The following is a 21,623-nucleotide window of genomic DNA, read 5'->3' on the forward strand; positions in this document are numbered from 1 at the left end:
CTTAAAGACCTCCAAAGAAGGAGACTCCACCACACTCCTTGGCAGCAAATTCCACTGTCAAACAGCTCTTACTGTCAGGAAGTTCTTCCTAATGTTTAGGTGGAATCTTCTTTCTTGTAGTTTGGATCCATTGCTCCGTGCCCGCTTCTCTAGAGCAGCAGAAAACAACCTTTCTCCCTCCTCTATGTGACATCCTTTTATATATTTGAACATGGCTATCATATCACCCCTTAACCTCCTCTTCTCCAGGCTAAACATGCCCAGCTCCCTTAGCCGTTCCTCATAAGGCATTGTTTCCAGGCCTTTGACCATTTTGGTTGCCTTCCTCTGGACACGTTCCAGTTTGTCAGTGTCCTTCTTGAACTGTGGTGCCCAGAACTGGACACAGTACTCCAGGTGAGGTCTGACCAGAGCAGAATACAGTGGCACTATTACTTCCCTTGATCTAGATGCTATACTCCTATTGATGCAGCCCAGAATTGCATTGGCTTTTTTAGCTGCCGCGTCACACTGTTGGCTCATGTCAAGTTTGTGGTCAACCAAGACTCCTAGATCCTTTTCACATGTACTGCTCTCAAGCCAGGTGTCACCCATCTTGTAGTGACACCTACATTCCCCCGTGTCTCTTATTTAAGGATTTTTTCCTCCCACCACTAGGTCTGTGTGCTGTTTGCTCCATTTGGTCTATGACATTTGAATGATCATCTTCATCAATTGATAGACTCCTACCTTCAGGAGGGACGCGGGTGGCGCTGTGGGTAAAAGCCTCAGCACCTAGGGCTTGCCGATCGAAAGGTCGGCGGTTCGAATCCCCGCGGCGGGGTGCGCTCCCGTTGTTCGGTCCTAGCGCCTGCCAACCTAGCAGTTCGAAAGCACCCCTGGGTGCAAGTAGATAAATAGGGACCGCTTACTGGCGGGAAGGTAAACGGCGTTCCGTGTGCGGCTCTGGCTCGCCAGAGTAGCTTCGTCACGCTGGCAACGTGACCCGGAAATGTCTGCGGACAGCGCTGGCCCCTGGCCTCTTGAGTGAGATGGGCGCACAACCCTAGAGTCTGGCAAGACTGGCCCGAACAGGGCAGGGATACCTTTACCTTTTACCTTACCTTCAGGAGCACTGTCTCCCTCCCCCACATTAGTCAGTTTAAAGTGGCTGAGTTTAAATGTGCTGAGAATAATTGCTGGCTTTTAGTGAGAAGACAGTGGCACTTTGTACATGTGTAGTAACAGGTTTGAAAGTTGACATATTAATATGCTAGAATAAAAACCATCTGCTCTGATCTATCCTCCCTTCTTGTCCTGCCTGCTTCCTCTCCCCCTTTTGTGTCTCCGTTGATGCTGACTGCCCTGCTGTCCTCATCCAACCCTTCCACATACTGCTTTAGTCCCATTCTGTGGCCATCTCCCCCACCATTATCCCTCCTCTCTACTACAGAATCAACTCTCCCACACCTCTGATGCCTTTTCTACTGCTATTCCATGTTAGGGATCATTAGGGGAAAGAATTGAAAATAAAGCTGCCAGCACCATAATGCCATTATAGAAACCTGTTTCATAACTGTGTACAAGTCTAATTGCTGCACCTCAAAAAAGGATATTGTAGAGATAGGAAAGTTGTGCAGAAAAGAGCTACCAAAATAATAATGGGGCTGGAGCAATTTATCTATAAAGAAGGTTACAATATTTGAGGCATTTCCGTTTGAGGGGGGAAAGCTTAAGTTTATGCAAAATGTAGAAGAAGTGAATGGTTTTTCTCTATCATAATACTGAAGCTTAGAGTCATCCATTGAAGCTAAACGCTGAAAAATTGAGGACAGACAAAAGGAGATACTTCTTCACACTTCAAATGGAGTTGATTATCACAAAGTATAGTGATGATCACCAACTTGGAAGGGGGTTAGACAAATTCATGCAGAAGAAGGCTATCATAGCACAATGGCTATGTTATATCACCAGTATCCGAGGTGCTTTGCCTCTGGTTGGCCACTGCGAGTACAGGATGCCGGTGGCGTGTGGCAAAATTTTTAGTAGGGGAACAGTTAGGGTCAGGGGCAGCAGCTTGCGAGGGCAAGGTGGGGACCTGACATCCCGATATTGCTCACGTCAGCAACGCGCTTCCCTCTCTAAGCTGGGCAGAAGCTTCCCAGGATTTGGGAAGGAGGTCTGTGACGGGATGCTGGAGCCCTCGTGCCTCCTTCCCGAAGCTGGTTGTAGTGTAGCAATGGAATCAACTGCATTCCAGCCTACTGTGTCCAAATATACATTGTGGAGCAAAGGTAAATGTGGAAAATATTTGGTCTCAGAACAAATAATTTTTGCCATACATTGGTTTTAGCTTTTATTGAGGAAGAACTGTGTCAAATGCATATAGCTACTTTTATATAACACATTTCATTAGATGATTGCAGGACACATAGTAAACATCAATTAACACTTGCACAAGTGTCAAAGTGTTACACTTCAGATGGGAAGCTGAGATACAGAGAGAGATTCGTCTACGAGATCACAGAGTGAGTCAATATCAAAGGAAGAATAAGTAACCCAGAACAATTATTTATAACTAGCCAACATACTTTTGCGGCACATGAATTTTAATTATAGAAGGAGTCTTAAAACTTGATTAGCTATTTTGTCTCCTTCCATTTTAATCTTGAGAACTGCATATGTTACAATAGGTTCAGGACTGTTGAGAAGTCCAAGACATTTCTCTTGCTAATCTAGTACAGATGTTACAAAGCATTTCCAAATTTTGCTGAATGTTGGCATTCAGTGTTAGGACAACCCAGATGAATTAGTCAATTAATTCTGTGAGCATCCCACTTCCCCAAAATTGGAGATGCACCAGTGAATATTAGCAGGCACCTTTACGTCCTTGTCAGTATTGATTTGCATATATCCCCAAACTGGGGAAGTACATCTTAGTTTTTACCATTCACATAATTTAACTGGGACTGTCAGCAATCATGTGTGAATTTCGTACATTCACCCCCACCTTGTGCAATGGGAGAAGGAAACTACTGCAGGAAATCCTTCATACAGTGACTCTTCACTGGTCCAACTGGACCCCACTTCTCCTCCGTAATGGAATAAGGCCACCACACAGGTTTTACCAGCTATTATGAAGTTGTGAAGCCCTTAAATATTTCACAGTAAAATGAATTTATTTTGAATTGTAGTTAATTTAAAATAAGCATGTGGTGTGGTGTTTTTTTAAAAAAAAAACTCATAATAAAAGTCATTTTTGCCAATATACAGGTACAACATAAAAATCAGTTTCCACGTAGGCTTTTGGCACCTTCATGGCTGTTCAGAGAAGCAGGGTGACATCACCACTTTCTATATGTGCTTGTTAAAGGATTCCTACTCAAGTGCTAACCTCCCACTTCTGTTACCTCATCATTCTGTTACAAAAGAGAAATCTGTTGGCAAATTACTTTGGGAGTTTTGAGTTCCAGATGTTTAGATTGCAAAATTCTAGCCAAAACAATCTTGATGAATGTCATGATTAAGAACTTGTGGTAGAGAGTGCTGGGTTCAAGTCATTAGATGGTTTTAGATAAGCCACTGTTCTCCCAGTCTTCATTGCAGCCTGCAGTGTGAATATTAATGCTGGGCTATTTCACAAGCACTTAAAAATCATATGTGTGACATACCATAAACAATAATCCTGTACAATATGACCTAAGAGTAAATGTCATTTCACTAGGATTGCTCTGTTAAACACACTGTTATTTATTTATCATTATTTACTACAACCATTGCCACCATGTTGGAAGTATTCTCAAAACTAAAATTAGGATGGTAAAAATATCACCTCTAGTACACTAAAAGTTCATTGTAGGCATACATTTGCATGTAAGAATGATTGGGTGAGTTTTCTAGAAGTGAGGAAATAATTTATACTTGTCAGTTAGAACTGCCTCAAAACAGGTTGAAGACTTAGCATGCCTTTGTTTTCACAAGTGACTCTGAACCCTGGTTTTGAAATTTCTACACATAAAAAATCAGATAAAAACTTAAATTGATTAGAATATAGACATGTTTTTAAAATGGCTGTCCTAGAATAACACAAAGGCTTCTGGGAGGCTTGTTAGTATATTGAGTATTAATGCTTCTCCCATTAGACTAATCTCTGACCATTTTGACACTTGAGTTTGGCAGATTTTTTCTTGGAAAAGTAACATCCGTAATAACTTTTGAAAACAATGTTCACCTCTGAGCCAGAACCAAGAGGTCTGTTGGATGTGCACAGGGCCCGTTTCCCCCTCCAGCAGGATGCCCTCTCTGGCTTTGAGAGCAGCTCTTGAGGGCTTGTGGAGCAGTGCAGAGCAAAGGAAATTGAGAGGTCCTTGTGCGTGTGTGTCAGGCTGCTCATGGCTCTTTGGGCACTGAGAACTACATTGCATCCCCCACCCCAGAAATCTATAAATATATATTTCATATGTATAGTGTTATGATCATCTAGATAACCTATGAGAGAAAAAGTTCAGGTTTGTGTTAATCTTCTTGTGTAAGTTTGTATGTGTTTTTAAAACAGGGAGAAACGCTGAGGAAGAAGAAGCTATGATGCAAGAGTGGTTCATGTTGGTCAATAAGAAGAATGCCTTAATAAGGAGGATGAATCAACTCTCCCTGCTGTGAGTATATATACCAAAACTGTTGAACCTTTCTGCTTTCTTTCCGAAGGACGGCAGATTTTCCAGCATTTCAGTCAGAAACTTTTGAAGCACACAATTTTGTAAGCATAATGGCCTGATCCTAAATTTAGAACATGAGAATGAATGGTTCCAGGACCTGCATATCCAGCCTTAATCAAAAGATTTACAGATGCCTTTGCATGTTAGAGACCCGGATGTCATTCACACGCACATCGCCACTGAATTGAAGGGGGAAACTGCCTACAAGCAGAATAACACTGTGTAGTATCACTTGTGCAGTATCACCTATAGGCTGAATCAATAGGATTGTGGTGTGCGGCAGTGGCGTAGCGTGGGGGGTGCAGGGGGGGCCAGCCGCACCGGGCGCAACATTTGGGGGGGCGCTTGCACTCGCAGCTCTCTGCCCCTACCTGGCTCACTCACTCTCTCTCACTGCAGTGCTGGCTGTGCGAATCCGATCCGAGCCGCCGGGTCGCCGCCCACCGTGGAGGGGAGGGTGCCTGGCGTGCAGTGCGGTGCGGAGAGAGAGCGAGGGACTATCTGGGGGAGGGACAGTGCAGCGGGGGGGGGGCGCAAATTACTTGCCTTGCCCCGGGTTAGGGGGCGCAAATTACTTGCCTTGCCCCGGGTGCTGACAACCCACACTACGCCACTGGTGTGCGGAAAAAGAGGGGAGGGGACAATGGACGGCAGATAAATTTCCTATTTTTTTATGTTACTGAGAGCTAATGAATAAATTGCATTAGAGTAATATGCAAATAACATGCACTTAAATTAAATTGCGTGCTAGAAATGTGAAAATCTGGGAAAGTGTGCTTTTTAGAAATGGCTTCAGGGAGCAAGGAGTGCAAGTGACTTGCATCTTCTGTCCTTCCTTGTAATCTCTGAAGTGGGCCTTTTTATCTAGCCTCTGCCAGATGCAGAAACCATCTGTGCAGGCTAGTGCAGGGAATGTGGCTGAGAGGGAAACATAAAGTTTCTGTTCACACATTACAAAGAGTATAAGAAACCATCCTATATCAGATATTTCCCGCTAGCCCAATATTGCCTTCTCTCTCTGCTTGTGGCTCCCAGGTATCTTCTGGTCTCACAACAGGCACATATGCTGCTTTGGTCTGGATAGTTGTGCAGGCACAAAAAAACAGCATGGGACAAACTATTCCTTCTTTCCCACTTTGCATCTTAGTTTCCCAAAAAAGTTCTGCACTATGTCCAAAGCAGGCAACTGTCAGTTAACAAGCCAGCATATGATCTAGGGCTAAGGAGGAACACTCAGCCCCAACACTTTTTCTCAGCTTCATAATCATGGTCCAAATGATCAGCTGAACTGCCTAGCACCCAATACCACTGCCTGTGGCATTAAGAAAGGGACAATGGGCCTTGACCCAATAGCTGACCAGGGATAAGGAGTGGAAGAAGACTTTAGTGAACTTCAGATGAAGCTATGTCACCATAGGCAAGGGAGAGCAATCCCATTCTGGAGATTTCTGAGACCCTTTCAGAAATAAGGAAAGGTTGATGCTTTCCAGATGCACATTCCACTGAGTAAGGATCCTGTGCAAGGCGTGTAGGAATAAATGTCTATTGCTGTAGAGCAGTATTATGTAGATTGCTGCTTTTGGCATTTGTCTTTGAGGTTGCCAGGGCTATTATGACACTTTTTACAGTTCTTCAGTATTTATTGTTTACTGTCAGTATTAACTTACTTATTTCTAAAAAGAGTGGTGCTGAGACCACCCTCTGGCCCAGAAGCCTTGCTCCTTACAGACAGATATGCAGCCAGATTGCCTGTGGCTGCAGAATAAGTGGACCACTCTTCTCTGAGGACAAAGCATTCAGTGGTAGAAGGCTGCAGAACCACATCTGGTGAACCCAATTCCACATTTGAACCCTGAGTATTAGTATACGTGGTTCCTTCTACTTCAGCCTATTATTTTACATCTAATGCCTCCATTCATCTGTTAACTCTGAAGACAATGTATTATGTCCTATGGAGCAATGATGTTCGAGAGTAGAAGAAATTCCTTTAAAGTAAATGAACCTGCATCCCAATAGGCAAATAAAGAGGCAGACACATAAGCTAGGGTTGAACGGCCGCTCTTATTTAGACCTTAAACTGAAATTAGCAGAGGAGGATGACTATGGGGCGGAAACCACCTTAGCTGTATAACTATAGCCATGGGACGACTTACCCTTGCCTACAGAGCTTTCCAAACTTTTAATGCTGTGACACACATTTTAGACATGCATCATTATTTCACAACACAGTAATTCAGTTTTACTAGCAAACCAGAGGTTAAACTAACCCCTTTCTAGATCCAGAAGGACACACCTACACATTGCAGCCGACACACTAACATGTCGCGACACACACTTTGGAAAGCTCTGAATTAGCCTGCCCTGATTCCCTAGTCCCCACCCTCTAGGACCGCAGAATCCCAGGTGGATAAGGGAGTCTTGCCCTCTAAACTACAGAGTCCGATAAGTGAGCCTTGGAGCCAGTCCACCAACTGAAAGGTGCCTAAAGGACGTCACCAGGCTAAACCAAACTATTTCTTTTCCCTCACCTAAACTGCCAAAAATGACCAAATCCAGAAAATTAGCCTAATTAAACAACACAGCAGTCCATCTAGCATTCTTCTTCTGTTGGGTTGTTGTTGTTGTTTGATTATATATATTGTGATTTTATTTTTTGATTTTGTTCTGTGAACCACCCTGATACCTCCGGGTATAGGGCGGTATATAAATTCAATAAACAAATAAATAAAATATTCATTGTGAAGTAGACAAAAAACCAATCTGTGATCCAAAATGCAGACTGGGGAAAATTCCTGCCTGGCCCCCTAGTGGCAACCCTGAAGCACACGGGGAGGGAGGGAGGGAGGGTGCTGCTACAAACAGAGTTGCAGCCTTTCTCAACCTGTGGGTCCCCAGATGTTGTTGAACTACAACTCCCATCACCGCTAGCTAGCAAGGCCAGAGCTCAGGGATGATGGGAGTTGTAGCAACATCTGGGGACCCACAGGTTGGGAACCGCTGGAGGGAAGTCCGCTTTCCCCTTAAATGTAGGGATCAAGCTCTCCCCTGCTCCTCAGACCACCTTAGGAATGCACCAAGGATTTTCCTGCTCTGCTTCTCTTGCCCAGCGACCCACAAGGAGACCCCGCCTCCTCAGCACCATCCAGGCCTTTCGCTGAACGTTCATCCAGCAGTACAACTTCTTAATCCTTTGTTCTCGTGTATCATTTATTTAGAGTAGCTTAAACCTATAGTCCTAACTGAGTCCAAAAAAATCAATGTAAATTAAAGGTTCTTTTAAACGTTTAATGATTTAGTAATTAACATATTGATGAACTTTTGCAACTTGCCTAGGGAAAAGGAGCATGACCTAGAGAGGCGGTACGAACTCTTGAACAGGGAGCTGAGAGCCATGCTTGCCATTGAAGGTAAGAAATGTTCTGAATGTTTAGGCTTCTGTCTGTGAAAATGTTCTGCTTTTAGATGCAAACCAAAAAGGCTGTGTGACCCCTTCTAGATCAATTAGGAACTTTTCGTTTATTTATTTCTTTAAATAGCATAAGCTCTGACACACAGCACTGGTTTTGCCTCAGTGCAAAAATAGAAGAAATGACACATCAGATTAATTATTTTTACATCTTAAATATTTGTTAGCAACAGTACTTCCATAGAAAAAAATATCATGCACATGTCAAGTAAAACATTTTTTCAGAGAAAATGACAGCATTAGTGCAACCCTTTGCACGTATATTTTCTTGATTCTCTGTATCTTTCTAAGCAGCCACTCACTTCCCTGGAATGAATACTCATGAGCAGATTGACATAAGGGATAAACAATGGTCTCCTCTTCCTAATGCTTTTAAAGAACTGTTCAATAATCCAAAGGATGATTTATAATAAAAGTAAACATCCAGATAGGTTAAACTACTGCTTTACCTTATTTTGTTATTTAAATATGCTAGGTTTCTTTATAAAGCTGTTCTACTTATAGTTTTCAGCCACATATTCTGCCTTTACAGTTCAAAGATGTTTGCTTAAAAGTTAATCCTCTGGGCTCTGTAAAATGGACCTTTTGTCTAATCAATGCAAATTGATTTTGCTATTCTGTATTGACCTCTTAACCCTTTGACTGTCCATGGTAATTTCTTTCTTCACCTGATAAGGTACCTGATCCATAATGAATCAATTCTAATTAGTTTAGAGACATCACTGAAAGCATGAGTTTGGGAGGAAAAGGCGTGAGGTGTCAGGTAGCTTTCTAATCCACCTCTTTGTAGCTTTTTGACAAAACTCAAGAATTACAGGAATCCTGAAAAAAATATAAACCCTTAACATGTTTATTGCTTTCTAAAGAGGGATTTGACAGCAACAATAACAAAATGTTCAAAAGAAAATAAAACTTTGGGCCCAGGCATCTAGAAGGTGTCTTTTGGGAGACTTCTAAGTCTTTGAAGTTTGGGGGCTTCTTAAGTAAAAGTGTGAAGTAACACCGAGTTAGCTTTTGAAGGACATGAAGCAGGTTTATGCAGGCCTGAAAACAGCAAAACATATTTTTCTTTTTAAAAATATGTACTAGAGACATCATTACAATAATTGGTATTAATAATAACATCAGCAACAACATCTGGAGGGCTTTTCAAAAGTTGAATAGTGTTGTTGTTTATGCCTTAACATTTAAATGTTATTTATATTATTCTGCTAGATTCTCAAAGTTACCCACTCCCCTTCTGCCACCAAGATCCTCTTAAGTTAGTCTTAGTTATGTTTCATTTATTTCAGGGGTCAGCAAGGCTTACCTTGCCTGGCCCAGTACACTGCCGCGGAGCCCCCTCCGTGGGCTGGATTGTGGGTGGGGGCGCGGGAGTTGGCGCACCTGCAATTTCCGGTGTCTGCATCTACACAGACACGATTTCTGGCACTGCAGAAGTGAGTCCCCATGCCGCGCTGTGTCGGTTTAGCGCAGCGCGCAAGGACTTGCCAAGAGGGCGGCTCAGTTCGGAGGCCGATAAAACAACCCCCGTGTGCCAGTTGTGGCCCATAGGCCTTAGGTTGCTGACCCCTGATCTAGTTTAACAGGTTAATGGTGCTGTTCTGAATATATTAAGTGGGTTGTCCATCTGCAGCATAAATGTAACATTGGCCCAGTTGCACAAGCATAAACAAAGGTGGTCACTTCAAAAATTGCAGCCATTTTGCTCATCCTCCGGTTCTGCTGCTGCCATGATCCCCAGACCTAAGCTATGATTTAGCATTATATCTGATTTGTACTCCCCCCCAAAAAACACACACACACACACACAAAAAAAACCAAAAGCAGTAAGCCAAGAACAAACCTTGTCTACAGCTCATAGTTTGTTTGAAGCTAAGCCAAACAATGGCTCCAGGCAGCAAAGAAGCAATAGGACTGCCTGCTTGCTCACTCACTCACGCTAAGCCATGGTTTGGCTTATCACTCCATACACTATTTTTAATTTTTTCTTTTAAATGGCATACCCCACTTTTTGAGGCACTTCTCCATAAAGTGATGAGTAAAAACCAACTCTACCCGACAATAAAATATAAAAATATGAAACACAGTACTGTACAATTAAACATTAAACCAATATAAAAAGTTAAATACATAAATTGAATATAAAATACAACACAGGTGTTTTAACAGTGTTAAAACAAAAAAGCCAACAAGAATTTGAAACTCCAGAAATAAAATACACTAATTTTAAGCAACATCTTCAACAAACATTGGAACCACAAAATTGGGGCTTGTTTCACTTCTAAGGGAAGAAAATTTCAGAGAACTGGTGCCACAGCACTAAAAGCACCTGCTCAAGTCACAGCATGCTTTATTGCCGTGGCATGTGGCGCCATCAACAGATGGTTTCATCCATTGATCTAAGGGACAGGGCAACTTGAATAAAATATTGTGGGGGCCCAGGTAAGCCCGCATAATTGATCAAATGACACAGTGCACATACGCCATTTGAATGGGAATGCCCATCAACTTTGTGGAGGCCTGGCCCCCTCAAATATTTTATTGTGGGGACCGAAGCCTCCACAGTCCCAAGGAGTTTGCTTTCTGTGGGACTGGGGTGGAGTGTAAGGAGAGAGGCAGCTGTGCAACTGTGTGCTTTTTGTGCATTTCACCCTAAACTGAAACAAGTCTTAGCAATTCCTGAGATGCTGATTACATGTTTTCTTCATTCAACACTGTAACACAACTAACAGAGAGAAACACTGGAGGCAGGGAATGCCTTATTTCCATGGAATTTTGCACCCCACTCTATGGATATGGATGGAAATTTATCTGAATGGCAGATATAATCAGATGTATATCCAAGGACAGGTTTGGTTTCTGTGGGATGCATTCACAGTCTTAAACCAACTCCCATCACACAGAATCACACAACCCCATTGAGTCCAGTTGTGACTTACTTCCAAGTGAGTGCACATAGGATTGCAGTCTCAGTGAACCTGTAAGCCAGTGATTAAAATGGAGACATTTGCAATAGAACATCATTTTGGGGTGTTGAAGCTTTTCACACAGAATACAGGCCTGACCAACCACATTCTGGTTTTCTTTTGGCCATATATTCTTATTTTTACAAGCAGTACTGCCATCCCAGCAAAAGCCACAGGTCAACATATAATCTGGTTACGTGTTGAAAGAAAACGACAGCACATATTTCTTGATGATCAGGAGCACCAACTTGAATAAAATATTGGGGGGGGGGGCAGATAAATCTCAGCCCCGATCCTAGCAACGGAGGTACCTAGTGCAGGTGAAACTGTTTATTCCCACCCACCCCTCACCCCATTTTTAATCACCAAAATAGCTCTGTGAGGCTGACTGGCTAGCCCCCTCAACTATCTTATTGTGAAGCTAAAGGGACCCGAAAACCAATGCAGAATAAGGCTGTCTCATGAAAACAAAGTACAAACATAGAGTAGTCACCAGCTGAGTATTGAGGAGCTTTGGGTTCCAGCCACCTTCTTGCATGCATTGCGCCACTTGTTAAAATTTAATGCCTCCTTAGAACAGCTGAAGTTCATGTTTTACACACCTTAGGAGTGGCGTGTGTTCATTTTTCTACCCAACAAATAGATCTCCTTTAGAAATGTGTACATCTTGATTCATTCTTGGCTTCGAGTTTGAAGTGGGTGCTCTTCTTAAAAGGATTTATGCATAGGTTCACTATTTTTGTAGTTATGGTTTATATGATAAGCTTTTATATTTAAAATCAATATGTAATCCTGTGGAGGAGCTTATCCCCTAAAACCCCATTTGTAAATCTATTTTAGCTTTGTTACACGGCGCTGCCACAGTATTCCATAGATTGATTAGGTTCAGCAGTAGAATCCTATCAAATGGCTTCCTCTGATGATGATGCAAACTCTTTCAGGATTGCTAGTTGACTGGAACTAAAGATAAGGCTTTGACTGCAATCCCCCAATGTGCTCTTTACAAAACGAGTGTTAATTTTCATCAAAAGTTGCAAGGCTTATTTTATAGTGACAAGATTTAAGGGATTTTTATTATAGAACTTCGGTCATTTTCAATATACTGGAGTATATTTCTGCTAGAATACCAATATGTGTTTTCTTTTCCCAAACTAATTATCTCCTTTTAAAGAAAATAAATAGTAACTGATTCAGAAAAAGAAGCCCTGCATACTTTAGTTTTTGCAGGTTTTTATTCTGTATAAAATTTTGAAATCTATATCCTTCTTTAAAATTTTGTTTTTGCCAGTGACAGAAGAAACAATGTTCCCCAGTACTTAGATTTAAGCCAATCTCTATACTGGTCCTTAAACCCATGCTTATGGGAGTAATCACATTGATTTCAAGGGAACTTCCTTAGAATGGCAGCTCTAAAACCATTTCTTAACAAAGTAATGCGTGTTGGGTCTAGCTGAGCTGCAGATAATAAACGACCAGAGCAAGTTTTTTTGTTAAGAAAAAGCCTGTGATTAATATAATTTCTATGCATCTTGCTTTTGTTCACCATATAAGGATGTCAGCATATTAGGCTCCAAATAACTCTTTAGATTCACATAAGCAGCTTGCTTTCACCCAGTGAAAATTTTGGTGGCTGTTTCTTTCTTTAAATGGCTGGTGTCTGCAGCATATAACAAACTGCTCTAAGTTTCAAAAACCATTTCCTTTGTGGAGACTGGTCTGCTTTTTGAATTTAACTAAATCTTAACTTACTTTACAGAACAAGCTTCATATGGGTTTGCTTGCTTGCTGTAGTCAGGTGGTGTAGTGAATGATTTTCTTTAATTTCCAAACTTCAGAATGTGTAACTGGAGAACTCCAAGACTAAATGAGTTCAACTATTTCCTAATAAATGTGTTTAGGTGGGAGCAAAAGTTACTGGAGGCTGTGATTCGTAGCTTTTACTTTTTTAAAAAGTCCCATTGGAAACAACAGAACTTACAGTCTTCTTTTATTTTGAATCTTTGGGTATAATAGAAAACGTAATCAGAAGGATTACTGCCATTATTATTCACAGACTAGACCAGAATAAAAAAAGATTGAGGACTAGAGGACTTTGTTGGCCAATACGTATATCTACTTACACTACATTAAATAGCCTTCACATGAACTGATATAAGTAAGGTTACTCCTACATATAATAGTGCTTAAGTTTCTTGACTTTTTAAATTTTGGAAATAGAAATGAGCATTCATGTCTGGTTGTTTACTATTTTAATTAGCAAACCTTAGCAGTACAATCCTGTGCATGTGGATTTAGAAATCCCACTGAGTTCAATAGGGCTCACGCCTTACTAAGTGTGTGTAGGGTTGCAGCCCAAGTATCATGGGATCATTTGCCCTATAAAAGAAATTTATTTCAAACAATATGTTTGGGACTCTTGGAGAATTGTATCGTATCGTTTTTGGAGAATTGTTATATTTAAGCCATAAATGACATGTGCTCTTGCTTTATTTTGCCACTCTGAATACATGCATTCAACAAATTATGATCAGCTAAGAAATTAGGCATATTTTTGAAAGCAGAGGGAGTTGGTGCCTTTCAGACTTTTGGTGCTAACTATTGTTGTTGAAATGTAGGTATATCATTACTAGTAGAAATCATCTGCTACTGGGCAGCCTGTAAATGCTGTTATTAAATAAATACAGTAGTGGCAACAACAAAAATATGCTGAAAACTTTGTTGGAGTCCTTTCATGTTAACACAGTGTCTAGGATGTAGTTTTTACGGATATATTTGTTGTTTTCTGCAGCTGTGTGTGAGGGAGTATATTTTCTCTATGTCACTGTTAGTCCGCATATACTGTGTATATTGGGGAGGCAATTTAAAGAATGGCTTTTTACTGCTGTTCTAACCTTTATTGGATGAGCCTGCATCTAATTTTTAATTTGTAAATACAAGACTGAATTCACTCTAGCACCACTTGCTTTCATAAAGCTTCTGAACAGTTTGCTGCCTTGAATAAATTTTGCTTTGGAGGGGGGTCAGGGGGATTTGAACCAGCACATTCTTGTGTGGTTTGTGAAGATTCACATGGTAACCATTGGTGTGCATTGTTAGGTTTATCTGAATAAGCACCAGCCATGTGAGTTTTAACATGATTGCCCAGGGCAATGGAGAGAGAAGAGAGAAATCCGAAAGGGTTGCACTGTCTTGCCTCTGGTTTTTTGTCTTGTTGGTTGTTGTTTTTTAGAAAGTTGATCCAGGAGAGGACACCACATGAGTCAGAAGTGATGGAGTTTTCTTTTAAAGCCAGTGTCCTGTTTCCCTCTCATTTGTTCTGCTATCTCCTTCATCATCTATTTCTCCTTCTTTTCATTGTTTACCTTCCTAATGAGGGAGGCGGGGCAGACTGGAGGTTGATTGACAGGTGCAGGCCCTTGGAGTCTGGCCTGGAGAGCAGTTGGTTCAGAGCTTGAGGAGGGCTCCAGTGTTAAATGTGCCCTTTTTAATGAAACACTGCCTTATAAAAAGTAGGAGACAATACAACACCAAAAGGAAATACCTGTATGAGAGAGCCTCCCTCTTTCTGCAGCATCTTTGAATAACAAACTAAAGCAAAACTGAAGAAGTGAAAGAAATGAGTGTAGATCTGTAGTCTACCTTTTTTAAAAAAAACTTCAACAACAACCAAATTTGGAATTGTTTCCTAGATAAAGGCCTAAGATTCAGCTATTACGCAAGCTGCCAAACAGTCTGAACAACTATGGAAGAAGCTGTGTAATACTGTCTAGCAGATGTGTTTTTACCTCAAAGAAAAATGCTGATTATCTGATACTCACTTTTAAAGTTATTCTGAAGCATCTGGTGCCCAGTGTGAGACATTTCCAACAGCTAAGATGTAGCAAGAAAGAAATTAGCAAAGAATAGGCTATTTGGAGGGGAGAGTAGGTTACAGTGAGATTAAGAAAAGTGTTTTTCTATTTGCTTTAGCTGGCTTTTTGTCTGTAATTTTTCCTGTTTCAATTCCTGTAATTTTTCCTGTATGATTCCTACATACATACATACATACATACATATGCACACACTGTGTGGGTTGGGGGTTTTTTTGCCTAGACAAACTGATATGCAAAATGGGCACATAAAGGCAAATCATCAAGTTTCCTAATTTCCAAACTGGGAGCTAGAAAATTGATTCCATTCACTCCACACTAGTGTGTTTTCATACAATTGGAACATTTTTTAATATGCCCTAGACTCTAATGTTGGAAAACATAAAATTATTGGGTCCAATTTATCCATCTTCCCACCCTTCCCCATCAAGCTATAACCTGAAGTCATCAACTGAGAGTCTCGGCAGTTTAAAGTTACACAAATCCATAGGAATGTGAAATGAAATGACCCTTATTGGTCCCTACAAAGGAAGAGGCTTTATTGTGGAGGCCAATGATCTGGCACTGATTTGTTTAGATCATACCTAAGTTAAGCTTTCAAAGCACGCAGTTCTGGATTTCTTTCTTTTCTTTTCAGACTGGCAAAAGACCGAAGCCCAGAAGAGGAGAGAGCAGCTTTTGCTCGATGAGCTTGTTATTCTTGTTAATAAACGTGATGCACTGGTCAGAGATTTAGATGCTCAAGAAAAACAGTAAGTTTTGTATCTTGGCCAACATCTCTAACAGGAGTGTGCTTTTCCTGCATGGTAGTCTTGTTTCATCTAATACCATTCAAGAAAGGAAACTTTGAAGAAAAGTCAACAATCCAGTGCTAAAGCACTTCAATTTGTAGAAATTCTGTGCAGTCCTAGGTTCCCGTAATGACTGTCCTCCTAGCTCTTACCCATCCAGTCAGATGGCAAGCCCTCCCTTCCCTTTCCCACCGCCCAGGGTCCCTTAAGTGAACAGTAGCTGGGACTTGAATTTCTGAGAGGTTCTGTGCAATACCTATTGCATTGACGTGTGAAGTAGAGCTTTATTAGGGAAACTGATGACAGTTGTGTTTGGTTTCCCAGGGCCGAAGAGGAAGATGAGCATTTGGAAAGGACCCTGGAGCAAAACAAAGGAAAGATGGCCAAGAAAGAAGAGAAATGTGTCCTTCAGTGACTAGCTTTCATGGGGCAAGATACTGTTGTGTTTTATAGCTTAACCCTTCTTACATTTTGGAAATACTGACACAAGACTAAAAAGACAAAATCTCAAATAATAAACTTCAGAAAATGTTTAAACCTTCCATTTGACTAGACCAGCTTTACCCCAAATTGTTTTCTTATTCCCTCACCCCACATGTTCCGATTCAAGCAATATTCCTTCAAAATCACCTTTCTCCCTGATTTACTTGCAGACTTAGACAAAAATTTTACATGTTTTTAAATAAGTCTGCATTCAAATGTTGTGGCAGCACCTGGGTTGTTTAAGAAGGGGAGAAACCCTGGCTTTTTAATCTTTTGTTGAAATAACTTTCAAATACATTCTTTTATGTAATAATACTGCAAAGGGAGAGAAGACAAAAATAATTTTGAATGATTTCATCCAGTCCTGTTGTGTGTAATACTTAATATGCTACCTAAAATTGTTTAGCTAGATTATACTCAGACCATTTATTACGATGCGCTATATTTACCAATGTTTATTTCAGCAGCAGTTTCACATTTTTATTTTAATTATAAATTTAAGACTTTTTGATGTGCTCAGAGAGAAGGTTTTTTAACCTATACCTTTCAAAAGCCTTGTGATCTGAATAAGTGATTGTAATGATGAGACCGACTGAAGTGTGATCAGTTTACAAAAAAAAATCATCTTTAGAGGCAATTCCATTTTTATTAATTATTTATTTACCTCTTAGTTTAGCTCCCTTCTCTTCATTTTGTTCAACCTCTGCATTCTGGCTCCACAATGCTGTTAATATTTATTGTGTATCCATCAGGGGCCTGTCTTGCCATTATCTGCAAAATCCCCTTGCAAGTTAATATATCCTTCACTAGCATCCCACTCATTTTTGTGGAAACTGTTACATTTATTTATTACAATACTGAGTTATGTATAAATTTTCAATAAAGCTGGATCTTTCTTACCATAACTCTGGTGGTCTCCTTTTCTTACAAAACCTTTAATAATAATAATAATAATCTTGATATTTCTCATGAATGTTTTTATGGCATAACTTCATAGCTATTATTTTTAGACATAACATCTGTGCAAAACTAAATAAGGCCGCAATACTATGCACATTTACTTGGGAGTAAGTCACACTGAACTCAGTCTGGTTTCATTCTGAGTGTAGGATTGAACTGTAAATCTACTTTTACGTAGTTTATGTTTAGCTTTCTGACGAACGTTGACTGAAAAATAGGAACAAATTGAGGTGGGGGCATGTTTTGTTTTTCAAGTTTTCTGGCTCCGATACTGTTGCACCAATGTTTTCTACGTTGGTGTTTCATATACAAATATTTGCCGTAGCATTGCCTTCGAACAGCTCTACTAAGCTGTTGTTTAAAGTTTGTGTCAGCCCCACGTTTTAACCTAATTAACCAGATGGGCAATGCAGCCTCCTGCATTTTTTACTGCCTCTACATGGAATTCAGGGAGGTGAGCAGGATAGCTGTGATTAAGGTGGACAAGAGTTTTGCCTAAGGAGCTGGGATTTTCTGTCTGGAGAGGTTGGAGGCACTTTATTAAAATTTTCAAATAAGATAAACGGCAGGTTGTGCCATTTCAATCTGAGCTGAGTTTGCTTAACAAGTAATTGTATAAACTGCGCTGTGCTTTTTAAAAATATTGTTTAATAATAAATTTTGCTGTGGGGAAAAGTTCCTAGCAGGCCTCACAAACGGGGTTCTTGTTGATTCTGCTCTTCCTGAGCAGCCTAGGTGATCCAGCCAATGCAAACTCCTTGGGCAGCGGTGGGAGGGGAGATGGAGAAGAGCGAGAGCGCGCTTCTCGGATCCAGCTCAGGGTCTTGTACTGGGAGGGAGGCAAAACAGAAAGCGGCACAAGGAGAATCCCCGATATGTTACAAAATCCACATCGTGAATAATCCGGTTAAATGATAACAAGTGCCAGTGTAAATACGAGGGACCTGCGCCTTGTGCTTTGGATGTATCCATAATGGGAATCGCTTTCTGAGGGCGTTCATATGCTAAATGAATTAAACCTCTTATCTTCGCCGACTACTGGATGAAATTCGGGCCAGAATCTCTCCCTCCTGTTCTCCCCTCCACCCTCCCTCGGTTCCCGTCTCTCCTCCCCTTTTCCAGTCTCTCTTTCTCCCACAATCCTTCTCTCCCGCCTCCCTCCCCAAGCCTTTTTCCTTGCCATCCTGCAAAGCTAACAAATCCCACCGTCCGCCTTTAAAAGCCGCTGCTAATTTGGGCCGAGAGGGAGAGAGAAGGGGGAGACCTTTTTCCTTGTTTGTCATAATGCAGGTTAATTCGCTTTGGTGCTTTGCGAGAGTCAGGTTAGAATTTATTAATTTGCGGCCAGCAATCTGCTCCGCTTCCGACCCTCCTCTTTTGTTGCCTCTCTCTCTGCCATCCCGAGATCTCGGCTCCTCCGGCGGCGGCACCCAAAGCGGGCTCGGCCCGCAGCCTCCGGGTCAAGACGAGCCCGACGCCCGCTCCGGCTCTTGGGGAAAGGGATCGTGACTTGGCTCACTTGCGGGGCTGGGCGGGGAGCTCTTCTCCCGGCCCTGGGGGCTGCCCGGGTTTCTTGGCCTCTCGCTGGACTTCGCGCAGGACAAGTCGAAGGGCGGGAGGGATTTCTGCCGCTTTCTGGCGGCGGTGGTGAAAGTGCGCGGGCAGGAAGGCGGAGCCCTGCGGGGACCCCGCTGGAAGCTCAGCTGACCCCAGGAGCGCCCTGGAAAGGGGACCCGCCAGGACACAGCAGCCGGGCCTGTCCCCAGCCGAGCTGAAAGGGGCCCCCGGATAATGGGGTTTGCTTGGTGAGGCTTCCCAGGGCTGAAGGGAAAGGGCGGTGTTGGCACAAACGGGGGTTCTTTCCTGAACCCCTAACTCTCGTCGTTTGCTTCTCTCTTAAATTCACAGTTGGGAAAACTTTTTCTAGATATCCTGAGAGGGAGGGAGATGAGAGGAAAGCGAGCTTCGAATTTTGCACAGCCCAACAAGTCCCTGAAAAGCAATCCTTTGGAGAAGGAAGGGCCACAGACTCCCTGGAACTTTGCTTCCAGGTAACTTTCGGGCTCAGCTTTGGTGTGGCCCCTCCAGCATCGGGGGGCTTATTTCGCCCCGGCTCTGGGCCCTCCTGCCGGGACTCACAGCCACTTCCTTCTCCTTCAAGCGGCTGGACTGCCGAAGGGAAGGGAGGCGCCTCCCCGAATTTTCCTTCGAAGAAAAGGAAACTCTCTTCGGGGAGAGCTCTCCACCATCCGGAGTCCATCCTAAAACTCTAGTCATTGGTTATCTAGGAAACCCTTCGCTCACGAGAAAACCTCTTGCTTAGGAGAGAGGCTCCTGCCTCTTTCCCGGAGCTATAACTAGTAGGCGTTTGCATCAAAACAAAACGAACACCAAAGCAGCAGAGAACACCTAGCGCGTAAAAAGGGAGCTGAACTTTGGAAATGCAAAGTTGCGCGCAAGAGGCACGCTGGCTGCTGAGAGAGAGAGAGATGGATGGATGTGTGTCCCTTTCCCCCTCGCCTGGGGACCCTTTGCCTCCAAAATGCACGATCACCCCACCCACCACAGGACGACGGCGGCGACCATCTCTCCAGCTCTCACGCCTCTGTTGCCCCCCCCCCTCGTCTCGCTGCGGCGCCTTCCCTTCCCTTACCTGCGCCTGCCAAGTCAGGGCCCCCTGAGTGGGAGCCCCTGCTCGACGCCAGCTGCTTCCCAAAAGGTGCCGACCAGGCCGGGCGGGGAAGCAGCGCCGGGCTGGAGAAGTTCTTTCCAAGCGGGTGTCTCGAGAAAGAGGCAAAGAGCCTTAGGCCGTATTTCTGCGCGCCCCGAACCTGCGGCCCAAGATCGCCTCGGCTTCCTCCTGCCAGTCTGCGACCGCTGCCGGTTTAGCGTCTCTGCACCTGAAGGTTTGCAGGAGAGAGAGGAAAAATAGCATCTTCCGCGTCTCCCCCGCCACATACTAAACTTTTTTGTGTCCGTGTCTCCCTGGCTTCTCTCTGGCTCTGAGAGTTGCTGGTGCCCCCCTTTCCTGCCCTTAATCCATGGGTTTTATGGGCTGAGCATTAAGGAAATTCGCCTGCAATTTGGGATTAGACAAATACTCTTATTACAGGGGGAGGGAGGGGGGAAACACAGAAAGAGAGAGAGAGAAGTAAAGCGTAGGGGTTTAGTGCTACTTGATACTCTGAGCTTTTCACTAGACTTGATCGCATCATCCGAAGCTGGAGACGGAGGCAGGCGGCTGCCAGACTCCAAATCGGACTCTGAGGAGGCCAAAGGGACACGTTCCTGAGGAATCTGCCTGCCCGGCTCAGCATCGGGATCCCAACACAACAAAACAACACACACACACACCCGCACAATCTGCTTTATTACAGAGGGAAAGGGGAGATTAAAGCTAATTCTGAATTTTGAGGAGGGGTGAGCAGAAGGAGCCCTATTCTGACTCCATAATCCACTGATGGGGCTATTTCTGGAGACTGACACTAAAGAAGAAAAGAACCCCCACAAAGCTCGGAGGTCCCCCGTGGATAATGGTCTCCCCTACTTTGGCCAAGGTACTGGTCCCAGCGAGAACTCCCCCTTCCACTCCTCTCCCCCCCCCTTCTTTTGCCTGCCCCATCTTTCTACTTTTTGTCAATGGGCTGCGGCGGCTTTTGTTCTGAGGAGAAGTGCCCGTGTCGCTGACTTTTGTGGGCTATAGAAGGATCTTGTAAACCTCATTTTTCTCCCTCTCTCCCTCTCTTTCGCCTCTCCGCCAGTCCACTTTGATTAGATGTCCCCCTCAATGGGGGAAAAATGTAATTTCGCCAGGACTGCGGCGGTCACTCCCTTTGAACATTAGCTCGCTTTCAGCTCCAGCTTCAATTAGAAGGAGTTGATTTTGAGAGATCAACAAAAGGACCGCACCAAAGCCTTATTAAAGGTCCTAAGAAGATCTCCCGGATCCTTTGAGAAGCAGTTAAAGAAACAGTGTGCTTCCCTCATATTCTGTTACCGTGTTTCATTGGGACTCCAAAGGGAAAGTGTCTCACGGAAAAAGGGGAAAGCGGAGCGGGGGCAGCGGGTTAGAGGACCCTCACTTTGAAGCGGCGGCCACCAAACCCTTCCTGACCTCGCTTTCATTCAGTTTGTTAGCAACCAGTTGATTCGGAGGGTTTCTTTCCCCTTTGAAAAAACCAGGATGATGATTACAATTCCTTTTCACTTTACTCTTTGTATGTTCAGAAGTTTTCTTTCTATTAAAACTTCTCTCCTTTAAAAAGGGCGGAAGAAATAATTCTTTGTAAAGGATTCGTGTCTATTAATATTTATGATAATAAACTAGATACCCTCGACGTGGCGCGCACTCTGTGCGCTTAGAAGGTGTGTGTTGTGGATGGATGCGCGTG

General features: G+C 42.9%; 1 protein-coding gene across 10 annotated transcripts in view; it reads left to right on the forward strand.

Annotated features, from left to right (window-relative positions):
- The window catches only part of EHBP1 (EH domain binding protein 1), a 270,182-nt gene extending 253,005 nt beyond the window's left edge, over positions 1-17,177 (forward strand). For 9 of the 10 annotated variants that reach the window (XM_083435289.1, XM_083435286.1, XM_083435290.1 and 6 more), the window contains 4 exons: positions 4,535-4,634; positions 8,028-8,101; positions 15,636-15,750; positions 16,114-17,177. In XM_083435289.1, the coding sequence (XP_083291415.1) occupies positions 4,535-4,634; positions 8,028-8,101; positions 15,636-15,750; positions 16,114-16,204 (380 nt within the window). In that variant the 3' untranslated portion in view covers positions 16,205-17,177. Of the gene's footprint in view, positions 1-4,534; positions 4,635-8,027; positions 8,102-10,895; positions 15,504-15,635; positions 15,751-16,113 lie in introns of those variants that run through there. The other variant, XM_083435284.1, reaches the window with a different exon arrangement.
- Positions 17,178-21,623: the final 4,446 nt, after the last annotated feature.

The sequence above is a fragment of the Podarcis tiliguerta genome (assembly GCF_965153285.1).
Source record: "Podarcis tiliguerta genome assembly, chromosome: 3".
Taxonomy (NCBI): Eukaryota; Metazoa; Chordata; class Lepidosauria; order Squamata; family Lacertidae; genus Podarcis; species Podarcis tiliguerta.